Raw genomic sequence first — 22,939 nt, forward strand, 5'->3', positions numbered from 1 at the left:
CGTGACAACACCCAGAGCTTTAGGCCCCCTTTTCCTTCAGACTGTAGGCTCCTTCTGGTCTCTCCTTCATCACCCTTTCGAGATGAGTAAAGACCGACTCACTCTTTCTTGCACAACTGTCTGGACAAGTTTTATGATTACAGATTCTTGAAGATACAATAAGTGTGCAGGCCAGCTGGTGAAGAATTAACATACGTTACTAATAGGGGTGTGCGAATATTCGAAATTCCAAATACAAATCGAATATTTTCCTTATTGGAAACATATTAGATTCGAAAATTGCATATTCGGGAAAAACAATAAATATTCGCACAAACTGTGAATATTCGAGCAAGTAACAAATAATCTGCCTGCCACGCATTCCCTTACGAATATGTTTAATCACTAAGAAAGGCGTATGATGCGTGCGTTATTGGTCTGCTCCGTTTCTATCTGTCCGATGGCAGCAAGACAGGATCAGTTTCAGTTTCTTTTTCACCAAGCCTTTTGTTGTGTGGCACTTTTATAGCAATATGTGATGTAATGGCGCATTCTATAAATTGATACAATAAAATAAACCTCGATAGCGAAATATAATTATAAAATAAATCTCTAGTGTTATCTAACATGAATGTTTAAAAATTAAAAAAAGAAAAAGCTAGGTGCGAGCAGAACATTGCATTGCCATTGACAACAACTCCTGCCACTCCCACAAGTCAAAACTAGGGATGTCGTGAACCTGCCCAGGTTCGAGTTCGACCAAGTTCAACTTTTTTGAACTTTCAACGTGATGTTCGACAAAGGTTCGACTGAAGTTCGACTTTTGTGTGCATGCACGAAAATTTAAAAAAATCTAGTTGACTCCACCTGGCAAAGGAAAAGTGCAATATTTGTTGAGTTTATTGGCATCACTGGTTCACATTAACAGGGGTGGAACTCATGAAATGTGCTTGGGAGCAGCCACGGGAGCAGCGGAAACAGCCGTTTTAGAGCAGGTTGGGAGCAGCTAAAACTACATTCTGGAGCAGGCTAGGAGCAGCTCAGATCAGTTTGCATTGCACTTCAGCTTGTGTCTTAGACAAGCACGGGAACAATTTCAATTTTGCTTAGGAGCAGAGATGAACATCAGTGGTTAGGGACCCAGGCAGATGGAATAACAGTGTAATAGATGCGAAAACTTGAAACTTTGTGAGCCTTAATGAGAATCAAAAAGCTAGTACCTGATGTTTCTGAAGATAGCGTCCTTGATATTTTCTGAGTGGCTTTCAGATGCTCAAGATGCAAACCAGCACTGCTTATCGCACAACCCACACGTGATTGACATAGTAATTACATGTGCGAACCACGTGACGAGCGTAAACAAATGACATGCAGTGGGACGGAGGAGCAGGGCAACAAATTTCGAGTTTATCCTATTGTGCAACTCGGTATCGAAGCAGCAGGATACGATTAACGAAGTTATCGTATTTGAAGCGATAAGCAGGAGCAAGGTTAAAGTACGCCGAGCAGATAAGTAGAGCTGCTGGCCGGCAAGGTTTCGGATCGGACCGGGTTTCAGTCCTATCAAATCACGATTTATCTTGCGAGAATGCGGTTCCAACTCCTAAGGATGAAGTACTAAAAGGAATCTTTTGCTCATTTGTTTTCGACTGGATGACGTCCGGATTCCGGGCCGCAGAGCCTCATGCAATCTGATGCTTAACGACTCGACCTCACCTCGGCCGACTTGCCCAACCGCTTATGGTTGAAGAATAACAATCCAGTCGCAGGTGGTGTAGCGCTTAGAATCCGAGTTTTTTTCGCGCGCTTCCGACTCGGGATACACAGGGAGAATAAACAGAACAAAGGATTGCAAGGCCGACCAGGCTAAACGCCCTCATTGTTGCCAATCGAGTCGATAGAAACCGAAACTAAGACGAAATAAAGAGTTTTTTGGCGCACGTTTTGTGATTTGGCGCATAATGGCGCGAGGTATTGGCTGTGGCGCAGTTTCTGCAACATGGCGCAGGATGGCGCAGACACATGCGTCTGGCGCAAAATGGCGCAAATGGCGCAGCCGTTCCACCCCTGCATTAATAACTAATGAAAGCGTTAAAAGTGCATATTTTCGCTTTTATATGGTGCAAACATTGGTAACCATTTTATAAAATAAAAAATAAACTACTTTTTAAATTATCGGTTTCCCAAAATTCAAAATATTCCCGTGGCAGCCAGGCAACACTGTCCATAAGTCGAAATTGAGCTGAAATTGAGGATACATGGTGGGTAGCAAAACTATACAAGTATCTATACATGAAAAGTCTAAACACTAAGTGGACAAACCGAACCCGCAAGCTGAGATTTAAATACATTCAACGAGATGGAGCCGATCAGAGCCTATCAGCAGAAAAGGGAGTTAAGGAAACAGAGAGGAAATTGTGGGAAGAGAGAATGCAAGGGAAATCAGCTTTAACTATATATAGGGCACAAAAACAAGAAATAAAGAAGGAACAGCTGTATGATAATTCAGTGGGGAGCTCTTTGTTGTTTGAAGCTAGAACGGGGGTGCTACAAACGACAACGTATAGGGCTAAATTCCAGGAAATAGACACCCTGTGCGACGTATGCAACCGCTAAAGGGAAACTGTAGAACATGTAATTATAAGGTGCACGGGGCTTCGTCCCACCCTCTTGGGGGGATGACTACAGATTTGGAGGGGGCACTGTGTTTTCCGGACATGGATGGACGAATGGATAAGGAAAGAATTGCGGTAACTAAGAGGAGATTGGAAGATTGGTGGAAGAGATCTAGGGAAGGATAAAAAAAAAATATATAGATAAAAATAAGCAATAAATTCAATTTAAAAGAGAGGGGGGTCTGTTATAACAAAATTCATAAAAATTAAAAAAAAAAGAAAAAAAAAAGGGATGACGAAATGTTAGGCTAGGTGGCGCGAGCTGCCGCTCGTTACAAAGGGTATAGCCATTACCATCCATTTATACATTCTTCGAACTTTAGTGAAATTTTGTAGGTTTCCCGAGTGAAAGGGTCTTTCTACTGGCGGAAATGTTGTCACGGCACGTAGGGAGCGCTTACTTTCTGAACACGTTGAGCACTTAATTTTCCTACACTATAATTTGTAATGAGTCCATTACTAGAAGTATCTTAAGCCTGCTGCAGCCCAGTAAAATGCAGTTGCACTGATATATTTTAAAAAGGCCATAAAACCTGCTGCTACTTCTTGTTTTGCAATATTTTATTACTAGACACATATTCGATTCAATATTCGAAGCCTGTTTTTTGTCTTATTTGTATTTGATTCGTATTCGAAAATTTCAATATTCGCACACCCCTAGTTATTAACTAAAGTCTCAAGTTACTATCATAGTGGTAATGTTCTTGAACTCTTATTGGCACATTTCCGCGCTGGTGTTAACCCGACTACTTTAATGTTTTATAGCTGATAGAAGAATTTAGCTTGTTAGTCACATTCAGACTAACTTAATCAGGTGTAAATGTGAGAACATGTCAACCACTGATGCTTTCTCTCGAGCAATACTTTTAGTCCGCAAACTTTGCAAAAGGCACTGATTGAGTTCTGGTATAGAGCATACTACTTTACTGGCAGCTTGTATCATTCTTTAATTTCAGTGGGATTATGTATTTTCAAACTAAGCCAAAGGCAGCACCAAAGGAATTAGAATCAGGTACTATTAAATGTGGGCAATAAAAGTTAGGGCTTCTTCTGTATACTTATGGCAGTTGACTGATAGGTGACCTTTTCCTTTCATACGCCATTATTCAGTGTCTTATACTAAACAGAATCTCAAAACATACTTCAAGAAATGCAACCGTACAAGGCTATCAAACATCTGGGAACATGTGAAGAACAAAAACTGCACAGATGGGAACAAAGTCACACACCTCTAATGCATACTGCACAGGACGGTTTGGTCCCAGCTTGTATGCAACTGTGGTCAGAAGGCCATGGTTCGATTGCACAATCTGGAAAAAAAGTGCATTGATGCTGCGAATATGAAAAAGAAACCGAGGGCCTTTCCGTAGTGTAATTCGAAACTGACACCATTATGCCATAATGACATATAGTATAAAGAATTATCACCATGGAAAAGAGAAGACGGGAAGAAAAACCAAGAACAATTTATAATGCTAATGACAAAGGGAAATATGTTCCCTGTTTGGCCTACTTCAAGCACAAATCTCCCAAGTTCCCACCACCACAAATGTTCACATAATGTTAGGCATGTGTGAATAGTGGATTTTGAATTGGGGATGAATTCAAAGTGAATAGTGGTTTTGGCCAAATATTATTTAATCAAATATTGAATAGTTTCTCCAAGCTTTTCCCTATTGCACTATGCTTGAATGAAAACCCAGCTGAACTCGAGAAGGTTGCTCCCAGGTTTCCACTCATCCCCTTCTTAAGTTTATTTTAAATGGAAACTCCACTCCATTTTTAAGATTTTTGGGTTATGATCTGTTTAGTCGAAGTCAAAGACCCTGAATCACGAGATATAATTTGTTTTCGGTAGTGTGTATAGTTTTGTAGATATGTGCATTTAAGTTTCGTTCCGGCAGGACGGCGAAACCGAAACTACCGGCTCGAGCACCTTAGCAACACTGATAAACAGCTGCGCGTCGACGCCATGATGTAGATCTCCTCCTGTGCTCCGGAGCCCACGCACTGACACGACCGGCTCAGTCGCACGTGGAGTTTCGAAACAGAAGGTAAGTTCCACATTTTCTTTTTCACCACTGCACTTTGTAAATATGCATCCAAATGTTGTAACTTTTAGTGTGTATTCATAAATTTGCCGGTCAAAAAGCACATCCGACTGCTATTAAAAATATGACGCGGTCAGTGTTGGCGCAGTGTGGCTCTATTTGTTTCTTGCTCGCGGACCAAGAGAAAAATAAATAATGGGAGACATAGGAACAGATGGTAACCACAAGCGGTCTAAGTTGTTAAAGCTAATGTGCCTTTGTATGTACGCTAGTTAGAGCTGCTACGACCTAACTGCTGCGACCCACCGCTCATGCTTGTGAGATACAATTGGGCCTCACTATCATTGTTGCCGTCTGTCGCGATGGCAAAAACTCTGTGTTTACCGTAAAATCCCGTAAGGACGCCCACCCAAAATGAAGAGATAAATGGTGAAAAACATGAGGTAAGCTATCTTTGGGGATGCCACAGCAAAACTTAATAAAAAATTAACGATAAGCGCCGGGGCACCCGCTACAAACCACGTTACGCAGAACCGATACCGCAGATGCGGACACGGCAAATCCGCGTTTCACGATGCGATAAACACGCAGAAATTCGCTACAAACTCCTGTGTGACAGGAAAGGATGCCGCAAGTGGCCAACGCTGCAGATTCGCGCTTCACGGTGCGAAGGACTTGCGGAATCCCGCCGAGAACTCGCATCTTACGGGAACGGATACCGCAGATCGCGGACGCAGCAGATTTAAGTTGCATGGTGCAATAAAGACGCGGGAACACACTACATCTGCCTGTGACGGAAACCGATATCGCGTGCGCAGATGACGGACAAAAAACATGGGAATACGCTACAAACTCGCGGAAACAAATACCGCAGATCGCGGATGCAACAAAATCGCATTTCACGATGCAATATACACGCAGGCAACTCACGTGTGTTACTAACAGCTAAAAATCGCAGACAAAAACACGGGAATCCGCTACGAATTCGGGAGCCGATACCGCAAATCGCGAACGCAGCAAGCAGATTCGCATTTCACGATGCAATATACACGCAGGAACAACCCGCGTGTTACGCGAGCCGATATCACGTGCAGATTGCAGACAAAAACGCGGGAACCCGCTATGAACTCGCTTCTCAGGCACACCGGTACCGCCGATCGCGCCGTTGATGCGAGATTCACGTCGAACATTGCTTGACGTCCAATGGGAATCGGGGGGTGGGCAATGTTTCGGAATTTTTATGTTACAGATATGTAGCCAAAAGAAACGGGATGGGTGATCTCTAGGGGGGGGTACCCTTACAGGATTTTACGGTAAGTGCGAGGAGGGGGGGCAAGGTTAATTTGCGTTTTCGGGGGTGATTTTTTGTCAATCGTACAACCATACGAAATGGTCAAAATTGAGGACTCTCCCGGGTAATAAGGAAGACTTGGCAAGTGTGCACATGGGACACAAAAGCTTAATGGAAACACTTTAGGCAAGGCAGTCACAAAAAAAATTGAGGCAGAATTACTAGGCAAAATTCAACACGGGAAATAATTTAGAGGGAAGCAGCAAAAGTGACAGCGATGAGAATAAATGCAGCACTCACCTCGAGTCCAGTATTATATAAAAGGAAGCAGCCAGTCCCATACCTAGAAACAGAAGTGTCCAAATGGCATCAATGATGAAGTATGGATGCTGGGGGCTACAAATATCAAAGGGCCACACAACAGTTAGTTAACGAAAATTTAGAAAGTATTACTATACTAATTCAGGCACAAGGGTCCTACTGACTCTAGTAAGGAAGCCTGTTTGTACCTCCTGGAGGGCCCTTTGGGCACTCGCAGGGCAAGATAAATGCGGCAGTTATAGTTTGAAACCTTCCCTTTCGAAACTGCATCGTACAGAGCTTGTACCAAAAACAAAATGGAGAGACCATTTAGGAATGCCAAAAAACAAACTCGATACCTCTGTATTTAGGGTGTGGAGGGAGTGAAGTTCTAACTTCAGTCAACCAATGCTGGCAGAAACTGAGGGAGAGGAGGAGACGAGAGCATGCGGGTGTGCCAGAACGTCGGAATGATCGGTGGGTACTATCGGGGAAAAATGAAATGCGAACAGAGGAGCACGTGGCTCGCGGTACAGGCTGCGCCACCTGGAAGTGAGCCTAGGGGCGAGGGTGCGTGGCCTACTCCGATGTGTTCACGCCCTTCGCTCTGCGCTCCCCAAGCTTCGGCAGTGCGCCTCTCAGTGTGCTGAAAGCTATCACCACTATCTTTGCTCGCTCGGCGCATGCGGCGAGCTTCTTCACACCGCACGCGCTGAGCCAGCAAAGATAGCGGTGATAGCTTTCAGCGCACTAAGAGGCGCACTGCCGAAGCTTGGGGAGCGCTGAGCGAGGGGCGTGAACACATCGGAGTAGGCCACGCACCCTCGCACCTAGGCTCACTTCCAGGTGGCGCAGCCTGTACCGCGAGCCACGCGCTCCTCTGTTCGCATTTCATTTTTCCCCTATAGTACATGGAAAGCTAGCTGTTTTGTCTTCACCAGACTCGAATGCGTTTGAAAGCGAAAGCCAAATGCAGCATACCGGCATTTCACGTTCTAACGCATTTGACGAGTGCAGGGGAGACAAAGGCAGCTTTTGTCTTTACTGCATTGTACATGCTGCACAAACGTGCCAAAATGTGTAACGCCGGCGCTCACGCTCAAATGCATCCCTGCCGTTCCCATTCTATCATGATTATACAGCTACTATTTTCATTGTTACCTTTTAACATTTCTCAGAAAAGGGTTTTAACCTCGAGTTACCCTGCACGCAGCAGCAGACTCTGCGAAGGAAACGGATGTTGCTTACGTGCACTTGGCCTGGCCAATGTTGAAGCACAGCTGACCAACCAGGGCTGCACTCTGGTCCCCGAGACACTGAAATAACAATTGCATTGCACATCATTTTAATAAAAATCGTCATCATCAGTTAGCAGTACATAAATTTTTTGCTTGACTTCAAAGTTCGAGGCAAACTTAGCAAATACTATATCGAAACAAAACAGTAAATAAAAAAAAAACTTCCTTCATTTTTTTTTTTTTGCAATAAAATTTTTGATCAAATCTTTTTTTTTTTTTTTTTAAGATATACAGACCAATGGAGCAAAGACTCCGTGTCTGTATGAACATTGATATGTCGCAGCCTCTAATGCCCCATCTACCGTCGTGATAAATGTTCACACTCACGAGTGCTCACCAATACTACATACTGCAGACTAGGCGAGAAAGCAGCCACAATGCTTTGTTTGGAAAGCATTCTGATTAGAACATAGATTATCAAATACCTTTGCGAGCCTCTTTTGTGTAGTTAATTGTTTCCGATAGCTTCTTCCTTAACTTTCAACATCACAATCAGTTCTTGTTCATGGTTGAATGAGATAGAGCGGAAGTTAGCAGCATAAGCAAGTAGATTGAAGAGAGGACATTGAATCATCATTTAAGATGAGCTTTTGCACCTATATAGCCTATAGTGCAGAAATTAACGAAATTGATTAGTAAAGGTTTTTAAAAAAGCACGGCCAAACCTTGCTAAGCACATGCTTGTGATAAAAAATCTTCTCAAACTTAAATGGCAGGGAGTTATGACTGCCCTTGCACTTACTTACTGTTTAATTTCGTATGAACAATCTATTTGCATTTTTTGAAGATGACAGTTATGGTGCCCACACTTAAACACATAGGTAGAAAGTAAGTAAGTGTGAAATTTGATTTTCTCAGCAAGCTCAGTGGCTCCAAATGAAAAAATGTAAAAACGAAAAAATTTTGTGAGACTCACTCCAGATATAGGTACACCAGCAAGTGGTCCATCACATAGCATACCATAAATTTCAGATGAGCTACGTATGCTTGGAAGAACAGACATGGGCACTCCGAAAAAGCTGTAAACAAGAGACAAACATGAAAATTTCCCTCACTGCAACAATCAGACTCCTCAATGTCGTGAGACAATCACCACAAAGTGTCAGCATCAATGATTCATTGTTCTTTATGCTAATTACAGTTGGTACTACTTAAATACATATTCTCATGCTGGCCATAACATTTTCCGAAAAGAATCCGGCCCATCACCGAAGTGGAGGCAAGTTGACTAACTTCTCAGTCATTAGCTTCCTATGCTTTTCTGCCATTTCTCCAGTACATTACTCAGCAAGTACATAGTAGTCCGTAATTTTCTGCATCCAAAATTCTTCTGCCCCTAAGACCAGCCCAAAAATAGCAGCTATTGACCTGCTGATGAGTGCTTTTACTCCGGTCACCCTTAAGTTGCCACTAGAAGGTTTGCTTTCAGCACAAGCTCACTGGCTCCTGCAGTGCTTTGGTTGCGCATGCCTGCGCGTTCACACATGTGCTAGCAAGGGCAGAAAGAGTGCGCTGGAGGTGGAGCTTCTAGTTTCAGCTTCAGGGTGAACGGGGTATAGGATGTGGGCGCAACATAGCACACGTCACACTTGTGAGAGCCTGCAACTTATGAAGAGTGACAAGCAACAAAGAAGGAAGCTACCCCTCTATTCCTCCTTTCTATTCCAGAGTGGAAATAACTTGCCTCCTTTTTGTGGGGATCAGCTCCCATACCTGTTTTAACACCAAATGTGTTTGGTCAGTCAAATTCTATGACAAGGCTGCCATAAAGCACTGTCACAAAAAGCTGCCACATCAATTTCCCCACTAAATATAGTGGGAAAATTGTCACACAATGTTAATTTTACTGCTAAATTTAGTGGGGAAATTGAAATCCCACAACTATGTCATGTTATCTCAAGTCGTGACAACAATTTCTGCGACATGGTTCTGCAAGGTAGTAGTTTGCACTCAACACATACTGCACTCCCTGGTCTTTATCAGCATGATGAAGCTTGTGTAATTATAATATTCTTGGAGGAGAATTGGGGAACAGTGTAAGAGGGAATGGGGAGAAGGACAGTAGAAAAGGGATTTCTGCCAGGCAGAATGCACTGCTTGTGCAACAGGCCCTGGCCAAAGAGTAGCTTACTTGCACAGGTACTCATCCCACATTAGAGTTTCTATGTCCATGAGCATGGTCCGACTTGCATTGGTGACATCAGTGACGTGCACACCACCCTTGGTCCCACCAGTCAAATTCTAAAAAAATTGTAGGTGGTAGGCACACAGGCACAAATGTCAGCATGCTAAAAGCACAGACGGCCAAGACAAAACTTTTAACATTTCACTGATAGACGAAGACACAGCAACCGGGTCAACATAAACAGCATTAGATAACTGAGAAACTTGGCAGAGATAATATAGTAAGGGTGCAGGTGAGCTGGTGAATGTTAACCATGTTGAATAAACCTGAGACTAGAGGCTCCAGTCTCAGGTTTATTCAACATGGTTATACTCTGCACATCAGTTTAAATTAAAAACCACAATAAAAGAAAACGCAAGTTACGTCTGCGAATTTTAGGCACTTCTAGTGAGACTGTCACACTATTTTTGTGTGTTCTGTGGATTATCTTGACTCCCAGAGCTTAAACAGAAAAAGAGGCTTCGACTTTTTTTAAGGTTACATCATACAAAAAGTAAAGAAAAAAAATGCCAGCAATGCTGCAATATATTTTGCAGGTTAGAGTTCACAACCTTGGAAAATAAATACTCACAAATAAGATCCAGGTATCCACAGTACCAAACATGCATCGCCCATCCTCTACAGCTTGTTTCACGCCAGGAATGTTTTCAAGAAGCCACACAAGCTTCACAGCACTGAAGTATGTGCTCAGGGGAAGCCCACACTTTTTCTGAAAGCACAAATAAGATCTCACCAATGTAGGAAGCAAAGTCGCAGCACTATTGAACACAAAGTAAAATACACATACGGAACTGTCTTTGCACCATAATGGTTTTGACATTTCTTTTTCAAAGTTGGCTCTTTCAAGCTAGGTTCCTAGGAGTTGAAGGCTATCCCAAGGTGCCTCAAAAAAAAAAAAAACTTGGGAAGGCCCTAAAATGAAATAACAAATAACTGCAGCTTCATAAAAAAAAAAAAAAAAAAAAGTTGCTTTTAACATTTTTGCAAAGCAATGCTTCACCACAAAAATAAGTTCCAACCTATCTGGCTACTGAAAAAAATGAGACGTTCACAATTCCCTGGAATGCCAATTAGAGCGCAGCTCTTGAGGAGGAGGAGGGGAGGATACGGAGGGGAGGGTCACGTGTGATGTCACGAGAGTAAAATTTTCCCACTACATTTAGTGGTAACATTTTACCCTCAAGACGTCACATGTAACATCATTATGGGAAACGTCCCATAATGGAATGCACGATTACGCCAACGCCGACAGCGACGCCGCTCAAGCTGGAAAGGGGCGCCTAAGAGCTATGCTCTAAAATTAGAAATCTGTTCCTGTTTCTCAACTTTGTCACAACTTTTTCCTAATATTTGACGGGCCTTTGATTCTGTTATGTGGTAAAGTATGTCTGAAGATGCAAAGTCGTAGAAACACAAGTTGTTGCTCACTCACCTTCAGATACTCTTTGTCGTGACCTGGAATTTTGTCGAGCAGGTGTTCCACAGTGTCTGTCGTCCGGTTGTCCAACCACACTACATGGTTGGTAGAGAGACAAAAGCAGCGTTTTATTCCCGGTTGCATACCGAGATCATTTTGTTGATGCTAGCGAGAATACGGGACGCAGGACATGCAAAATGTTTTGAACACTAAGAAAGCAAACAACATGTGCCAAAACAAAAGTAAACATTCGGAGAGTCTCAATGGTAAATCCAAATTTAATAAAATTGCCCCTACAAGAAATTTTTACCATTTCCAGGAATCTAAACACCATAGTATCTAATTAGTTTCCTATATATAAAAGTCAAAGCTAGAAAAAAAAATTAATCTATTTAGAGTTCTAGAAACATAAAAACTTTAAAAACATATGCTAGGTAACCATCCTTAGATATATATTATACAGCCATACACAGTGCATGAAATTGTACATTAGGTTTGGAACAGCTGCTGCAGAACCAAGTCAGAAACCGTCATGAAAACTACAGTGAAACAACTTGCAGTTATAAAATTAAAAGCGCTAACAATAGACAGGGACAAAAAAGAAAGGCGAACAGGACAAGCTTTCGCCCTGTTCGCTTTTTTTTTTTTTGTCAATGCTTCGCCTCTTTTGTACCCCTTGCAGGCACCATTCATTTTGTGAGGTTTTTGTAAGATGGTATGCACATCTTCGAGTGAATGGGACTTACCAATTGCGTTGTGCAAAGGTTTGCCAGTGACCTTGTCCCAAACTATGGTAGTCTCTCGCTGGTTGCTAACTCCAATCGCTACACAGATAAAGGGAGAGAGATTGACAAGAGTTGAGTTCTGGTTGTATGTTTAGAAACTACACTGTCCCTGTCAGAGTGATTACAATCATAGAAAGTTAAGTTTTGATCGCCACTTTTATCTATTGATACATTCATTTTATTTTGGGACACCACCAAGTTTGCTTCATTTAAGCTCAGCATTTATTACCTGGGAAAGGCTACCTCTGCCAGGCATTTGAACTGTATTAAAATTGAACTTTCCAATAGTGTTCTTTTGACACCTGGAATCCACAGAAAGAACCCCCTTACAAACCATACCACAAATCGCAGACTCCAGAGTTCACAGGATCAAAACAAACGACAACTTATCACCACATCCTACTAGGTGACAAATCTCATGACTATCTGCTTGTCATGATACTTCTTCGTAAACCATTTTTGAAACCTGATTCCTAGGACTAGCCTACTGGAATTTGCAAAAAATAGTGCAACCATTGTTTAATCATGCCAATTTTTTTTTTATATCTCTTTTTAGGTTGGCAGTATCCAAAGTGGAAAAAAAAAAATGTCAAGGTGATTATTTTGGTGTTACACTCATGTTTGCTTAAAGGGATACTTCAACGAAATTTGAAATATTCCCGTCGTGTTCAAAAATAGGTTGAATATGATCCACAATATCCGTGAATGACAATCGCAAGTTTGTCTTTTGATCCTGGTGGCTGTATTTTTCGTTATAAACGGCCCACTCTGGCAAGCGCTCGGAGAAGGCCCAGCTTAGAGCACGTGACATCCAACGCAATCGTGACGTAGGTCGTCTCAAGACGAGCAAAGCTACGGCGAGGCTGACGTCGATATGATGGCCTAGTCGTTCCAGCCACCGAAGCGGCTGCTTTTGTACGAATTTTGAGTGACGGGTTAATCTTCTATAATCTTCTAGGGGGACAATAGCGACTTCCGCGACACACAAAAGGGATTCTCGGGAAGAGGGGAGTTCCTCCTTCCCCCCTTCTCTCGTCGTGGCCGAAAACGAGACAACGTCCGTCACTAGCTGTCAAGGTTCCTAGACGAGCATTACAAACGAGGCGTTAGCGACATCCACCAGGTGCTCTTTGCCAATCGTTTAATTCGTTTTAAAATTCCTTTTCGAGACTTTTTTAACAAGATATTGGTATGTTCCATGTGATACTGCTCTTTTGAACACATATAGACCAAAAAAATGAGCGCCGAAATTTCGTTGTATTATCCCTTTAAAGGGAAGCTGAAGTGATTTTGTATGCGAGGAAACACACTTAAACCATCTTCATTTGACCTCCAGGATCTCGAATGTCGAAATTATTTTCTAATTTGGTACATGGATGCTGCAGAAAACCATTTTCAAGTAGCGCTGAAGGCCCTCCTTCCTGGAGCGTGACGTGACAAAAAAAGTTTTCGGAACCTCTGCTCTCGCGCATCTGCAGCGCCTATTAAAGCCATGCACGCGCACTCTTGCTATTCTTAAAAAGGGCAGAAAAAGATGTCGCAACTGGTGCCAGTGTGCAGGAATACACCTGGCAAGCTTGCGATTACACACGCCGCCCTCGAGTGACGTGCGCTTGGCGGCCAAAAGATCCTCTTACGACGCAACGACTGGTCAGAGGTGTTCTGTGTTTTCTCGCATTTAGTTACATCTTCGGGTGAAAACGAACATCATATTCAGATTCACGGGATATAACTATGCTGGAATCAACCGCTATCTCATTTTTTGATAAAAAGTGTTCCAGCTACCCTTTAAAGCCAAATAATCAGTCTGCAAAGATTTATCAGGGTAAACTTAAAACATGTACTAGATCTGTTAAATTTTACTTTTCATTACAACTTCAAAGCAGCTAGCATCCGATTTGCACTATATGAGCTAGAGAAGCACCAGCTTGCCCTGTCATTTCAACAGGTCAAACGTTGACCCAACGTCTTATTTAAATGAGAAAAAAAAAAAAAGGTTTAAAATGACACTGTTTAGTAGACAAAAGAAAGCTCAAGTTCAGAGGCTCCCATGCTAAACTCCCCCGACGTTCCCTGCTTTATTGGTTCGGAATAACAACTCAGGTTTTTTTACAAAGCCAACACCTTGAAGAAAACTTCAGACTTAAGTTTTTTAAAGAATGAATAAAAATAAGAAGGAATGAAGAAGAAGAAAAAATAAGAAATAATATATATATATATTCTTTTGTTTGTATTCTGTTAGTGCCCTAAAAGGGTCTCGTGCAAAAGGCTATAAAGCCTCACAAAGGCTGGTTCTCATAAAATCACAACTTTTTCGTGCCTGAAGTTACTTTTCTTTTCTTGTTTTTCTATGCAAGGATAAACGGGCTAACAAAGGGGCGTGGTCGAGCACCATTGACAAGTTGGTTGAAAGCATGAGAGCAAGCTGACTTGGGGGCCTCGTCACATTACCAGATCCGTGCATTGTAGAGTGCAACAGGCATATGAACTTAGCTTATCAGGTAATTGGGAGTTGACCCTTTTCAAGTTAACTAATTGGCAGTAAACTTCGATAGATTTTGCTCCAACAAAAAAGTGATGCATGCTTTTTCGTTCACCAAAAAGGGTTTTTATTTAATTGTAATCTAGGGCATTGCTAAACTTACACTCTTCCCACTGTATACTTAAAATGGAGAGCGTGCTGGTAAGGATAATATAAATAATGGGGAGAACATAAAACACAGGTATGGACAAGATTTTTTTGAATACTTAGGTATACTGCAGTTGCTAATGTTTTAATAAAAAAACAAAACAAAAAATAAAAAAAAATTGTCCTATAAAAATAATTTACCAAAATAAAGAAAATGCTGCATCTTAAAGCAAGAAAGCCATGTTTGGATGCATGTAAGGAGACGGCTACACTTATGTTAAAAGGAAGCCAGTTGCAGCCCAATTGGTAGTTCCCATGAGCTTCTGCAGCTGATAGCAGGGAAATGATGCAAATGACAGCACTCGGCCATGCAGCCTATCCTAGCAACTGGGTAGCACACAAGCCTGTCAATAGGGCTAGTCCGTTTGTCCGTAAAACAGTGCCATCTGTTGTGCTTTTATAGTTATGAAACATTAGAGCTATTCCGCTTATAACTACCGTCAAATACCGGGCGAGCGCACACTCAAGATTTAAAGATAATCGTAAAAAAATGGGGGATGGGCGCTTGACCGGTCATCAATTTTAAATATCAATGTGCCGTGGATATTTTCTCAGATCTTACAAATTTGGGAACGGGCACTTAGTGTGGAATGGCCAGTATTCTATGGTATACATTTTTATTAAGTAGTTTCTCCAGCTGATGAATTTTTTGCTTTGCATGCCCAACAAAAAAGCTTGTAAAATAGCAACAATGAAAAAAAAAAAAAAAAAATAGGCACCTGCACATCAACTGTCCTAAGGCATGCCAGAATTTTATGCCAATGAAACTCAGCAGCCAAGCCATGTCACACTGTTTGTGATTTTAAAAACAATAAACTTGTATCCACATTTCTTTATAATACCCATGGATAAGTGCAACCAGGACCAGTAAAGGAATGCCGCCGGCAGCTATCACTCGTCTTATCTCAGTGCTGTAAAGCACACTAATAACTGAACAAGTTTGGCAATGCAAGTGTCATCAACCTAGGACCCCAAATATCCTGTTTCTATCACCGTATACAAGAGTATCTTGCAATCTAAGAGCTCAATCAACCACCTCGGGGCCCAAATATCCAGTTTTCGTCGCTCTACAGAAGATTATATTGCAATCTGACAGCTCAGTCAGTTGTAGCCGGAAATAATGTTGCGATAAACAAGACACTATTATTGTAACCCAAGATTCACACCTTTTATGTCTCGAGGGTCAATTTCAAGGTCTTTTAGTTTTTCCACCGTATTCTCAATGCACTCGTAGACAGAATTCAGGATTTCCATAGGGTCTTCTTCAACCCACCTGAAACAAATAACAGAAAAGAAATGATGGCAGCTTATAATGTGCTCAAATTATAATAAAGTGACCTTTCTTTCTAACCTAGTACTGCAATCTGGGAAGAAAATACCTAAAACATGGCAATAAAGGCTGACCTACGATATCTTCAGTGGTGCTGAAAATATTGTCCTTTCTCTATCTTTGTACATATCAATGGTGGAGAGAAGATACTGTTTTGTAAGAACTTTGAGGAATGGTAAAAAGAAGTGTTCTAAGGGGACTCATTATGGCATGCGCATGAATGTGGCTCACTTTCCTGTAGCAACTGAGAAGGGGAGTGTGGTGGCACCGGGAGATGATGAAGCCTGGCCGGGCGAGCAAGTGGGCTAACAATGCGGAGCACAAGTTTGTCTGCTTCTTGCACAGGGGGCTCGATGATGTCATAACGCTGAGCTCTTATTGGCTGTTCAAAAGAAATAGTGGGTAGACGTCAAGGCATCTAGCATTGACGTCTACCCACTATTCTTTCAATTAAAACCAATGAGAGTTCTGCATTGTTCTGACGTCATAAGAACTCCTGTGCAAGAAGCAGACGACTTGCTCTCCGCACAGAAACACAAAGAGAGACGCGATGAACATGCAGCAGTCCCCACTGCAAGTGGTGAGTGGCAGAGAGCCGAAAGCTGAGAGGACTTTTCTTTGTGCTCAATGCTTGCTTGCGCCGCAGCTTGCTTTATCTTCGCCTCTTTGCTCGCTCCACGCCTTTCCTTCCACACGTTTTTTCCATGGCAATTTGATTTTTGTTTTATCACCGCGGCGTGGCACCACTCACAGGGCCGCAAAGTTAGAGAGCCTACCCAAAGTGCATTCTTTCAGCAAGCCAGATCCTGCTGCACTGCAAACTACTACTACTACTACCCCCCGCTGCTCACAAAATGGTTATGTCCAACCCTAAAATATTCCTGGGGAGAGCCCTGTAAGGCACTCAAAAAAAACAAAATAAACCGTTTCTGCACAATTCAGTGCAGTTGTGATGCAGCAGGATAATCTTGAAAATGGATCCTGTAGAAATAACCTGGTTTTCGTGGGCTGCCAGGTTCTGCTAACGAAACGTGGGAAGAATCCGAACGAAGTGTTATATCGCTATGCAGTAGTAATTTTGGCATTCAGGTTGAACCATTCATAAATGAACGCGCCCATAGAATCGGTCGTTTCTCTTCAACCAAAAGCAGGCCGATTGTTGTTGAGCTTCGTTCAATCAAAGAAAACCAAAACATATTAGCCAAAGCTCACAAACTAAAGTGCAGTCATTTGTCAATCAGCAAAGAATTTTCAATATGTGTAATGTCCGAGAGAAAGAAACTGCTTTAGTATGCCAAGGAGCCCAATGAAAGCTTCAAACACCTCTTTAACAGGCTTGCTATAGGTGGAAAAACGTTTATGTATGATTGTGCAACTGACCGTGTTGCTGAATGCGTCTGATAGCCATCAAAGTCCCCTGTTGAACATCGTAGAATTGAACTAAAAGAACTTGTTTTTGTCGTTATACACTGTTGTATATTAAAAATAAAACAAAGGAGTTTGCTGATCTGATTTCCGTAATTAATCCCAACCAGAGTGTCAAACGTGTTTTTCATGTAAACATTTTCGACGGACATCCGTCTGGTTAGGAATGATTAATAAATCTTCAACTTAGAAACTCTAACCAAGCTTTATTAAAAAGCAAAAATCCCGACGTTTCGGAACCAACTCGGTCCCTTGTTCACGGGTGACTGTTTTTTGTCCCGCGGAACGGCCTGCCCACGAACCCGAACACCCCCGGGTGTTTTCCGGATTATCCCTCTTAACCCCGAAACGTAGCTGCTGGGAAGGGTCCCCGTCGACCGGTTTATGTTGCCACGTGTGCATTGAATGTGCCACGACTCCAACAGGAGGCGCCTCCGCCAGTTTTTCTCCGTTCCGTTGTTTCGTTGTTCGCAGTGTGAAACATCGGGTTGCAGGGTATGCCAAAAAGGACTTAGTGCTCGCATGATAGATCGGCAGGCAAATACAGAAAATGTGCAGAAAGAGAGAGATCATAAACAATATTTTTTTCTAAATACTCTCATACACAATGTCTCACTAAAAAAAGAATACATAGAGATGCATGCAATTACATTCCTAATTGTACATAAAGAGTGCGAAAGACGAAGATTCTTAGAATTCTAAAATAAATCACATTTGGGCATTACCTTGCATGAGCCCCAAACTTTGTGAAAAACTGCCACAAGAGGTTAATGTTATATTCGGCTTTATGTGCACTTGTTTTAGGCCCTCACTTTACACCTCTGTGCTTTATCAGTCACGCGCTTTAACATTTCATTAGGCTGCCACATATCATTGTGAGACTGCTATATATACTGTGCAACTTTACAATTAGAACATCTATTGCTAGCGTTGCAAACACTGCATATCTCCTGAAAGCTGAACTGTTTAACATGGTTTGCACGTGACACCATCAAACTATATGCCGATGGACATTGCGATTTGTTCTTGTTCAGAAAATCAAATCCGGGGGTGCAAAATGCACACTGCAAAAGGTCTGCACTCAGTGCAAGCCATGTATTTCAGAGGCACAAATTATTATTCTTGGCACAGCATCATAAGGAATGGTGCGAGCATCTGGCACCACGAAAACGCGCTTTCTGGCAAGACTAATTTTGCAAAGTATTTTCCAAAGCCACACTTTCTGGCCTGTGCCAAAGATGTGGAGGAGCCTTTACAACACAGTATGTTTCTAAAACTACACCCCTTCCTCCCCCTTTTTTTTTTCGTTGCTTCTTTAGAGAATATTTTTAATTCTAGAGGGACTGCCTCCTTTGTTTGGGGGTGTTAATCTGACAATTATATTTGTCTCACTTGATAATTATTCTTACGTTCCTTTTATTTTGCACGCAACTGTGAAGTTCAAACAAACTACAGGGGTGATCAAAACTTGTAGAAGGACTTGAGAACGACGCAGGGGTGATCAAAACTTGTAGAAGGACTTGAGAACGACGCCGTTGTGAGACTTAGCGCAGCTGCCAACGTTCGGCTGTCCCTCTTAGGCCACTAGGACCTTTCTTTTCAGGTATCCCTCTTGTACAGTTAAAGTTTTATGTAACGTCAGATTAAAAGGTCACATTTAGTCCTTTCAATACTTCTATTTTTGGTGACAATTTCTGAGGCAGTTGAGCAACAACTAAAGCATGTTTGGGTGCCCCAATGATGTGTATACGTGGGTCGTGCAACAAGTTTTGCAACAATTTTTATAATTTCAGTAAATACAGCTAAGTAATCCCTGATGTTGATAACTTGCAAGAACATCCATTAGCTTTCCGCTCCGTACAATGGCAGACGAAGAAGAAATAAAGAAAAGAAACAGCTTCCCTCTCCTCTACTGGCAATGAGAACAAGCCGCCATATTATCTGGTGCTAATTATATACCGTCAGTGTTCATCATAGTCATGTGTTGGGTTGGCAAAAACATAAGTATGAGCTGAGCTTCAGATATTGTTAAAGTTGGGCTATTATCATCTTTAACTGAACACGAGCCATTACCCAAATGTTTGGCAATGCTGATTGTCATGAACCAGAGTACTTGACTCGGGGTCGTGAAAATTGTGTATGTCACAGTGTCACGTGACTCTCGGTGCGAAGTCGTGATGTCACGTTATGCCATGGTGAAAAGATATGTTATAAATCTAGTGACATTTTTAATTTAAATCAACATGACATAGTGAGTCACGTGATGTAACGAGGTCACGTGACGTGACATTAACTGACAGCATGGCGTTACGCGAGTACATTTCACATGATTAATCATAGTGCCAAGACAAAACCAGCATGAAAACCAACAATTTCTCATAAAATGCAATTCTGTATATGACTATTTCGAAAATACATTGAAATACAGCTGCCAATTTTCTATTCCACAATATTCATTTTGTGACCGTGAACCATTTTGAACCAGTTACCATATTATTTTTTCTGGTTCAGTTCCAAGATGGCGGAAAAATAATGGTTCGGTTTCAGTTCGGTTCGACACCCAGATCCCAACATAGTTATGGTATATAATCGTGGTTGGGCGACACCATTTGAGATTTAGAAATATTTCCTTCTCATTTCAACATCTACCGTAAAGATTGTAATGCACGCGGAAGTGTCGTTTTAATGACCCTTCATGCCTTCATGTCTGGTGCAAGATAGAATTGGAGAACGCAAAGCAGATAGCCATTGGATCTTTTTACAGGCCTCCGGGAATCAGCGATACGAAACTGCTGAAGGTGTTATCTGATGCTTTATCTGTGTCAGTGTCTGTAATCTTAGGCAGCGACTTCAATCTTCCCGATATCAACTGGTCAAATAAGCTACCCATTTCGTGTTGCAAATCTAGTCTTTTCTCCACTTTTGAAGCCATAATTCGAAAATGGGTTTAATCAAGTTGTAAAAGCTCCCTCCCACGAGATATGCTGGGTCAAGCTCATCACTTTAGACCTTGTGCTTTGCAACAACCTTACGTTTGTTTGGTAGATTAATACATCTCTAGGTACTTGTGATCATGAGATAGTTGTTAGTAACATTAACTGCGACAATGTCAGAATTAAAAAACTGCATTCAAGGAAAATATTTTATTATGATAGGAGTAACTGCGACGGCATATCGGATAACCTATCTTCGTTCCTACCAGAGTTTGAAGAATGCTCCGTAGAAACGAATATTGACAGTTTGTGAAATCTTTTTAAAAGTGAGCTTGCTGAATTTGTTGGTCCTCATGTAGCATCCAAAATAATCACTCCGAGACATAGAATGGACTAGCCTTGGATAAATAAAGAGGTACATTCTCTTATCAATAAAAATCATATGCTCTACCAATGATGCCGTAAAACGCAATCTGGGGATTTACTCAATCAGCTCGGGAGGGTTAGGTCTTTCCTAAAACAAAAAATAAAGAAGTACAAATCAAAATTTTTTTTATTTCCCTTAAGATAAAACTGGCGCCTAACGCGAAAGAAGGTTGGAAGTTAGTTGAATCTAACAGAAAAGATGAGATTGGCATTGCCGCTATCTCCAATGGCCATAACACTTTTGCTCAGGACATTCATAAGGCAGCCTGCTTCAACGCCCATTTCCCGTCTGTTTTTTCTCTGCCATATGCCGAAGCTTTTCCATCTTAAACGGAGTTTATTGCTGTCCCAATGTCCGACATTGTTGTTTCGGAAAACGGTATGCGTTCTTTGCTCCAAAGCCTTAGATCGGGGGCTGCAAGCAGACCTGATAGCATTTCTAACCTTGTCTCGAAGAAATATGCTCGTGATTTGTCAAAGTTTTTAGTTATATTGCTTAACAAATCCTTCAAAGAGAGTAGGCTTCCCCCCGAATGGAAACTTGTGAAAGCTGCATCGATTCACAAATCAGGTGCTAAAAACGTCACTAACTATAAGCCGATATCGCTCACCAGTGTATGCTGCAAAACCATTAAACATATTGTTTACTCCAGTATCATTAGACATCTTGAAATTAACAAATTTTTCACACCTCCGCAACACGGTTTTAGATCTGGTTTTTTCATGCGTCACACAGCTAAGCCAGTTTTCCCCCAACAATTTGCCTTTGTATGACGAAGGCTTCCAGGTAGATTCTGTATCTTTTTATTTTCTAAAAGCCTTTGATGCAGTTCCGTATGCCCCTCTTATACATAAATTATTGTCACTGGGGCTAATGACAGGTGTCCTTAGGTGGATGGAAAGTTATCTGTCTAATAGAAAACAATGTGTCATCATCAATGGTGTTTCTTCTCACTACGTCGACTTAAACCTCCAGGGTTCCTCAAAGCTCAGTCTTGGGACCGTTGCTCTTTTTGGTCTGCATTACTGACATCACAAAAAGAATTTCATCTAATTTAAAGTTATACGCGGATGATTGTACAATTTATCGAAAGGTACAGGGTTATCAGATGTCGCTGCCTTGCAGCAAGACTTAGATCTGGTATTATCATGGTGTGAAACATGGAAAATGAGCTTAAACATAAAAAAGTGCTGTTATATTCATTTCACCAGAAAGCGCAAACCTGTTTTGTCACTATCATTTGAATGGTCACTGGTATGATAACGTTGATAAAGTGCTGTTATATTCATTTCACCTGAAAGCGCAAACCTGTTTTGTCACCATCATTTCAATGGTCACATGCTTGATAATGTTGATAAAGTGCTGTTATATTCATTTCACCAGAACGCGCAAACCTGTTTTGTCATTATCATTTGAATGGTCACTGGCTTGATAATGTTGATAAAGTGCTGTTATATTTATTTCACCCGAAAGCGCAAACCTGTTTTGTCACTATCATTTGAATGGTCACTGGCTTGATAACGTCGATCATTTTAAGTACCTAGGCGTTTATTTTTCTTCCGATTTGAGTTGGAATAAACACATAAATTATCTAACAAATAACACTAGTGGTGTATTAAATATCATCAAATGTAACTTCAAAATTGCACCAGTTGTTGTAAATACGAACTGTTTATCAGTTTAAATCTACAACTCAGGCTTCGTTAAACACAGAAGAGTTATTTTGCATGGCGTCTTTTGTGGCGTTCCTTTTCGATCTCTCTTGTTCCCACACCGGGCTGTTGCTGTTGCTCGCGTCTTCCTTCTCTCTACTCCCACCCACGTTTCAAATTCCGCTTCTTTTCCCGTCCGCTTAGCTTTTCGCACCCCCAGATGGTTGATGGCGGCGGCAGGCATCTCGCCCTGCTCAAGTTCACCCGAGCTGGTATAAACATGACGTGAGGTCGTGTGGGCAAAGCTCAGTCCGTCAGGTGCCAGTCGAGGTTACCCGAGCATCCACGTGCTTTCTCTTTATGTGTGCTTATTTTTCGTCTTGTCTGTTTACGTTCTTACGCTGCGCCGTACCACGTGAGATTTATCGCCATCTCGTTGTCGGTTTTTCTGTTTCTTGCCCTCCCGGGCTCCGAGTCAGAGTTCAAACACCAGTGTCTCCAA

General features: G+C 41.8%; 1 protein-coding gene across 3 annotated transcripts in view; it reads right to left on the reverse strand.

Annotated features, from left to right (window-relative positions):
- The window catches only part of LOC8027898 (glycerol kinase), a 45,068-nt gene that overhangs the window by 19,239 nt on the left and 2,890 nt on the right, over nucleotides 1-22,939 (reverse strand). For all 3 annotated transcript variants that reach the window (XM_029976499.3, XM_029976500.3, XM_040503625.1), the window contains exons 4-12: nucleotides 15,837-15,943; nucleotides 11,943-12,020; nucleotides 11,212-11,291; nucleotides 10,351-10,488; nucleotides 9,726-9,835; nucleotides 8,511-8,613; nucleotides 7,545-7,612; nucleotides 6,297-6,339; nucleotides 3,884-3,964 (exon numbers count right to left, since the gene is read on the reverse strand). In XM_029976499.3, the coding sequence (XP_029832359.2) occupies nucleotides 3,884-3,964; nucleotides 6,297-6,339; nucleotides 7,545-7,612; nucleotides 8,511-8,613; nucleotides 9,726-9,835; nucleotides 10,351-10,488; nucleotides 11,212-11,291; nucleotides 11,943-12,020; nucleotides 15,837-15,943 (808 nt within the window). The remainder of the gene's footprint in view (nucleotides 1-3,883; nucleotides 3,965-6,296; nucleotides 6,340-7,544; nucleotides 7,613-8,510; nucleotides 8,614-9,725; nucleotides 9,836-10,350; nucleotides 10,489-11,211; nucleotides 11,292-11,942; nucleotides 12,021-15,836; nucleotides 15,944-22,939) is intronic.

The sequence above is a fragment of the Ixodes scapularis genome, unplaced genomic scaffold, assembly GCF_016920785.2.
Source record: "Ixodes scapularis isolate PalLabHiFi unplaced genomic scaffold, ASM1692078v2 PGA_scaffold0__279_contigs__length_252992795, whole genome shotgun sequence".
NCBI classification, from domain to species: Eukaryota; Metazoa; Arthropoda; class Arachnida; order Ixodida; family Ixodidae; genus Ixodes; species Ixodes scapularis.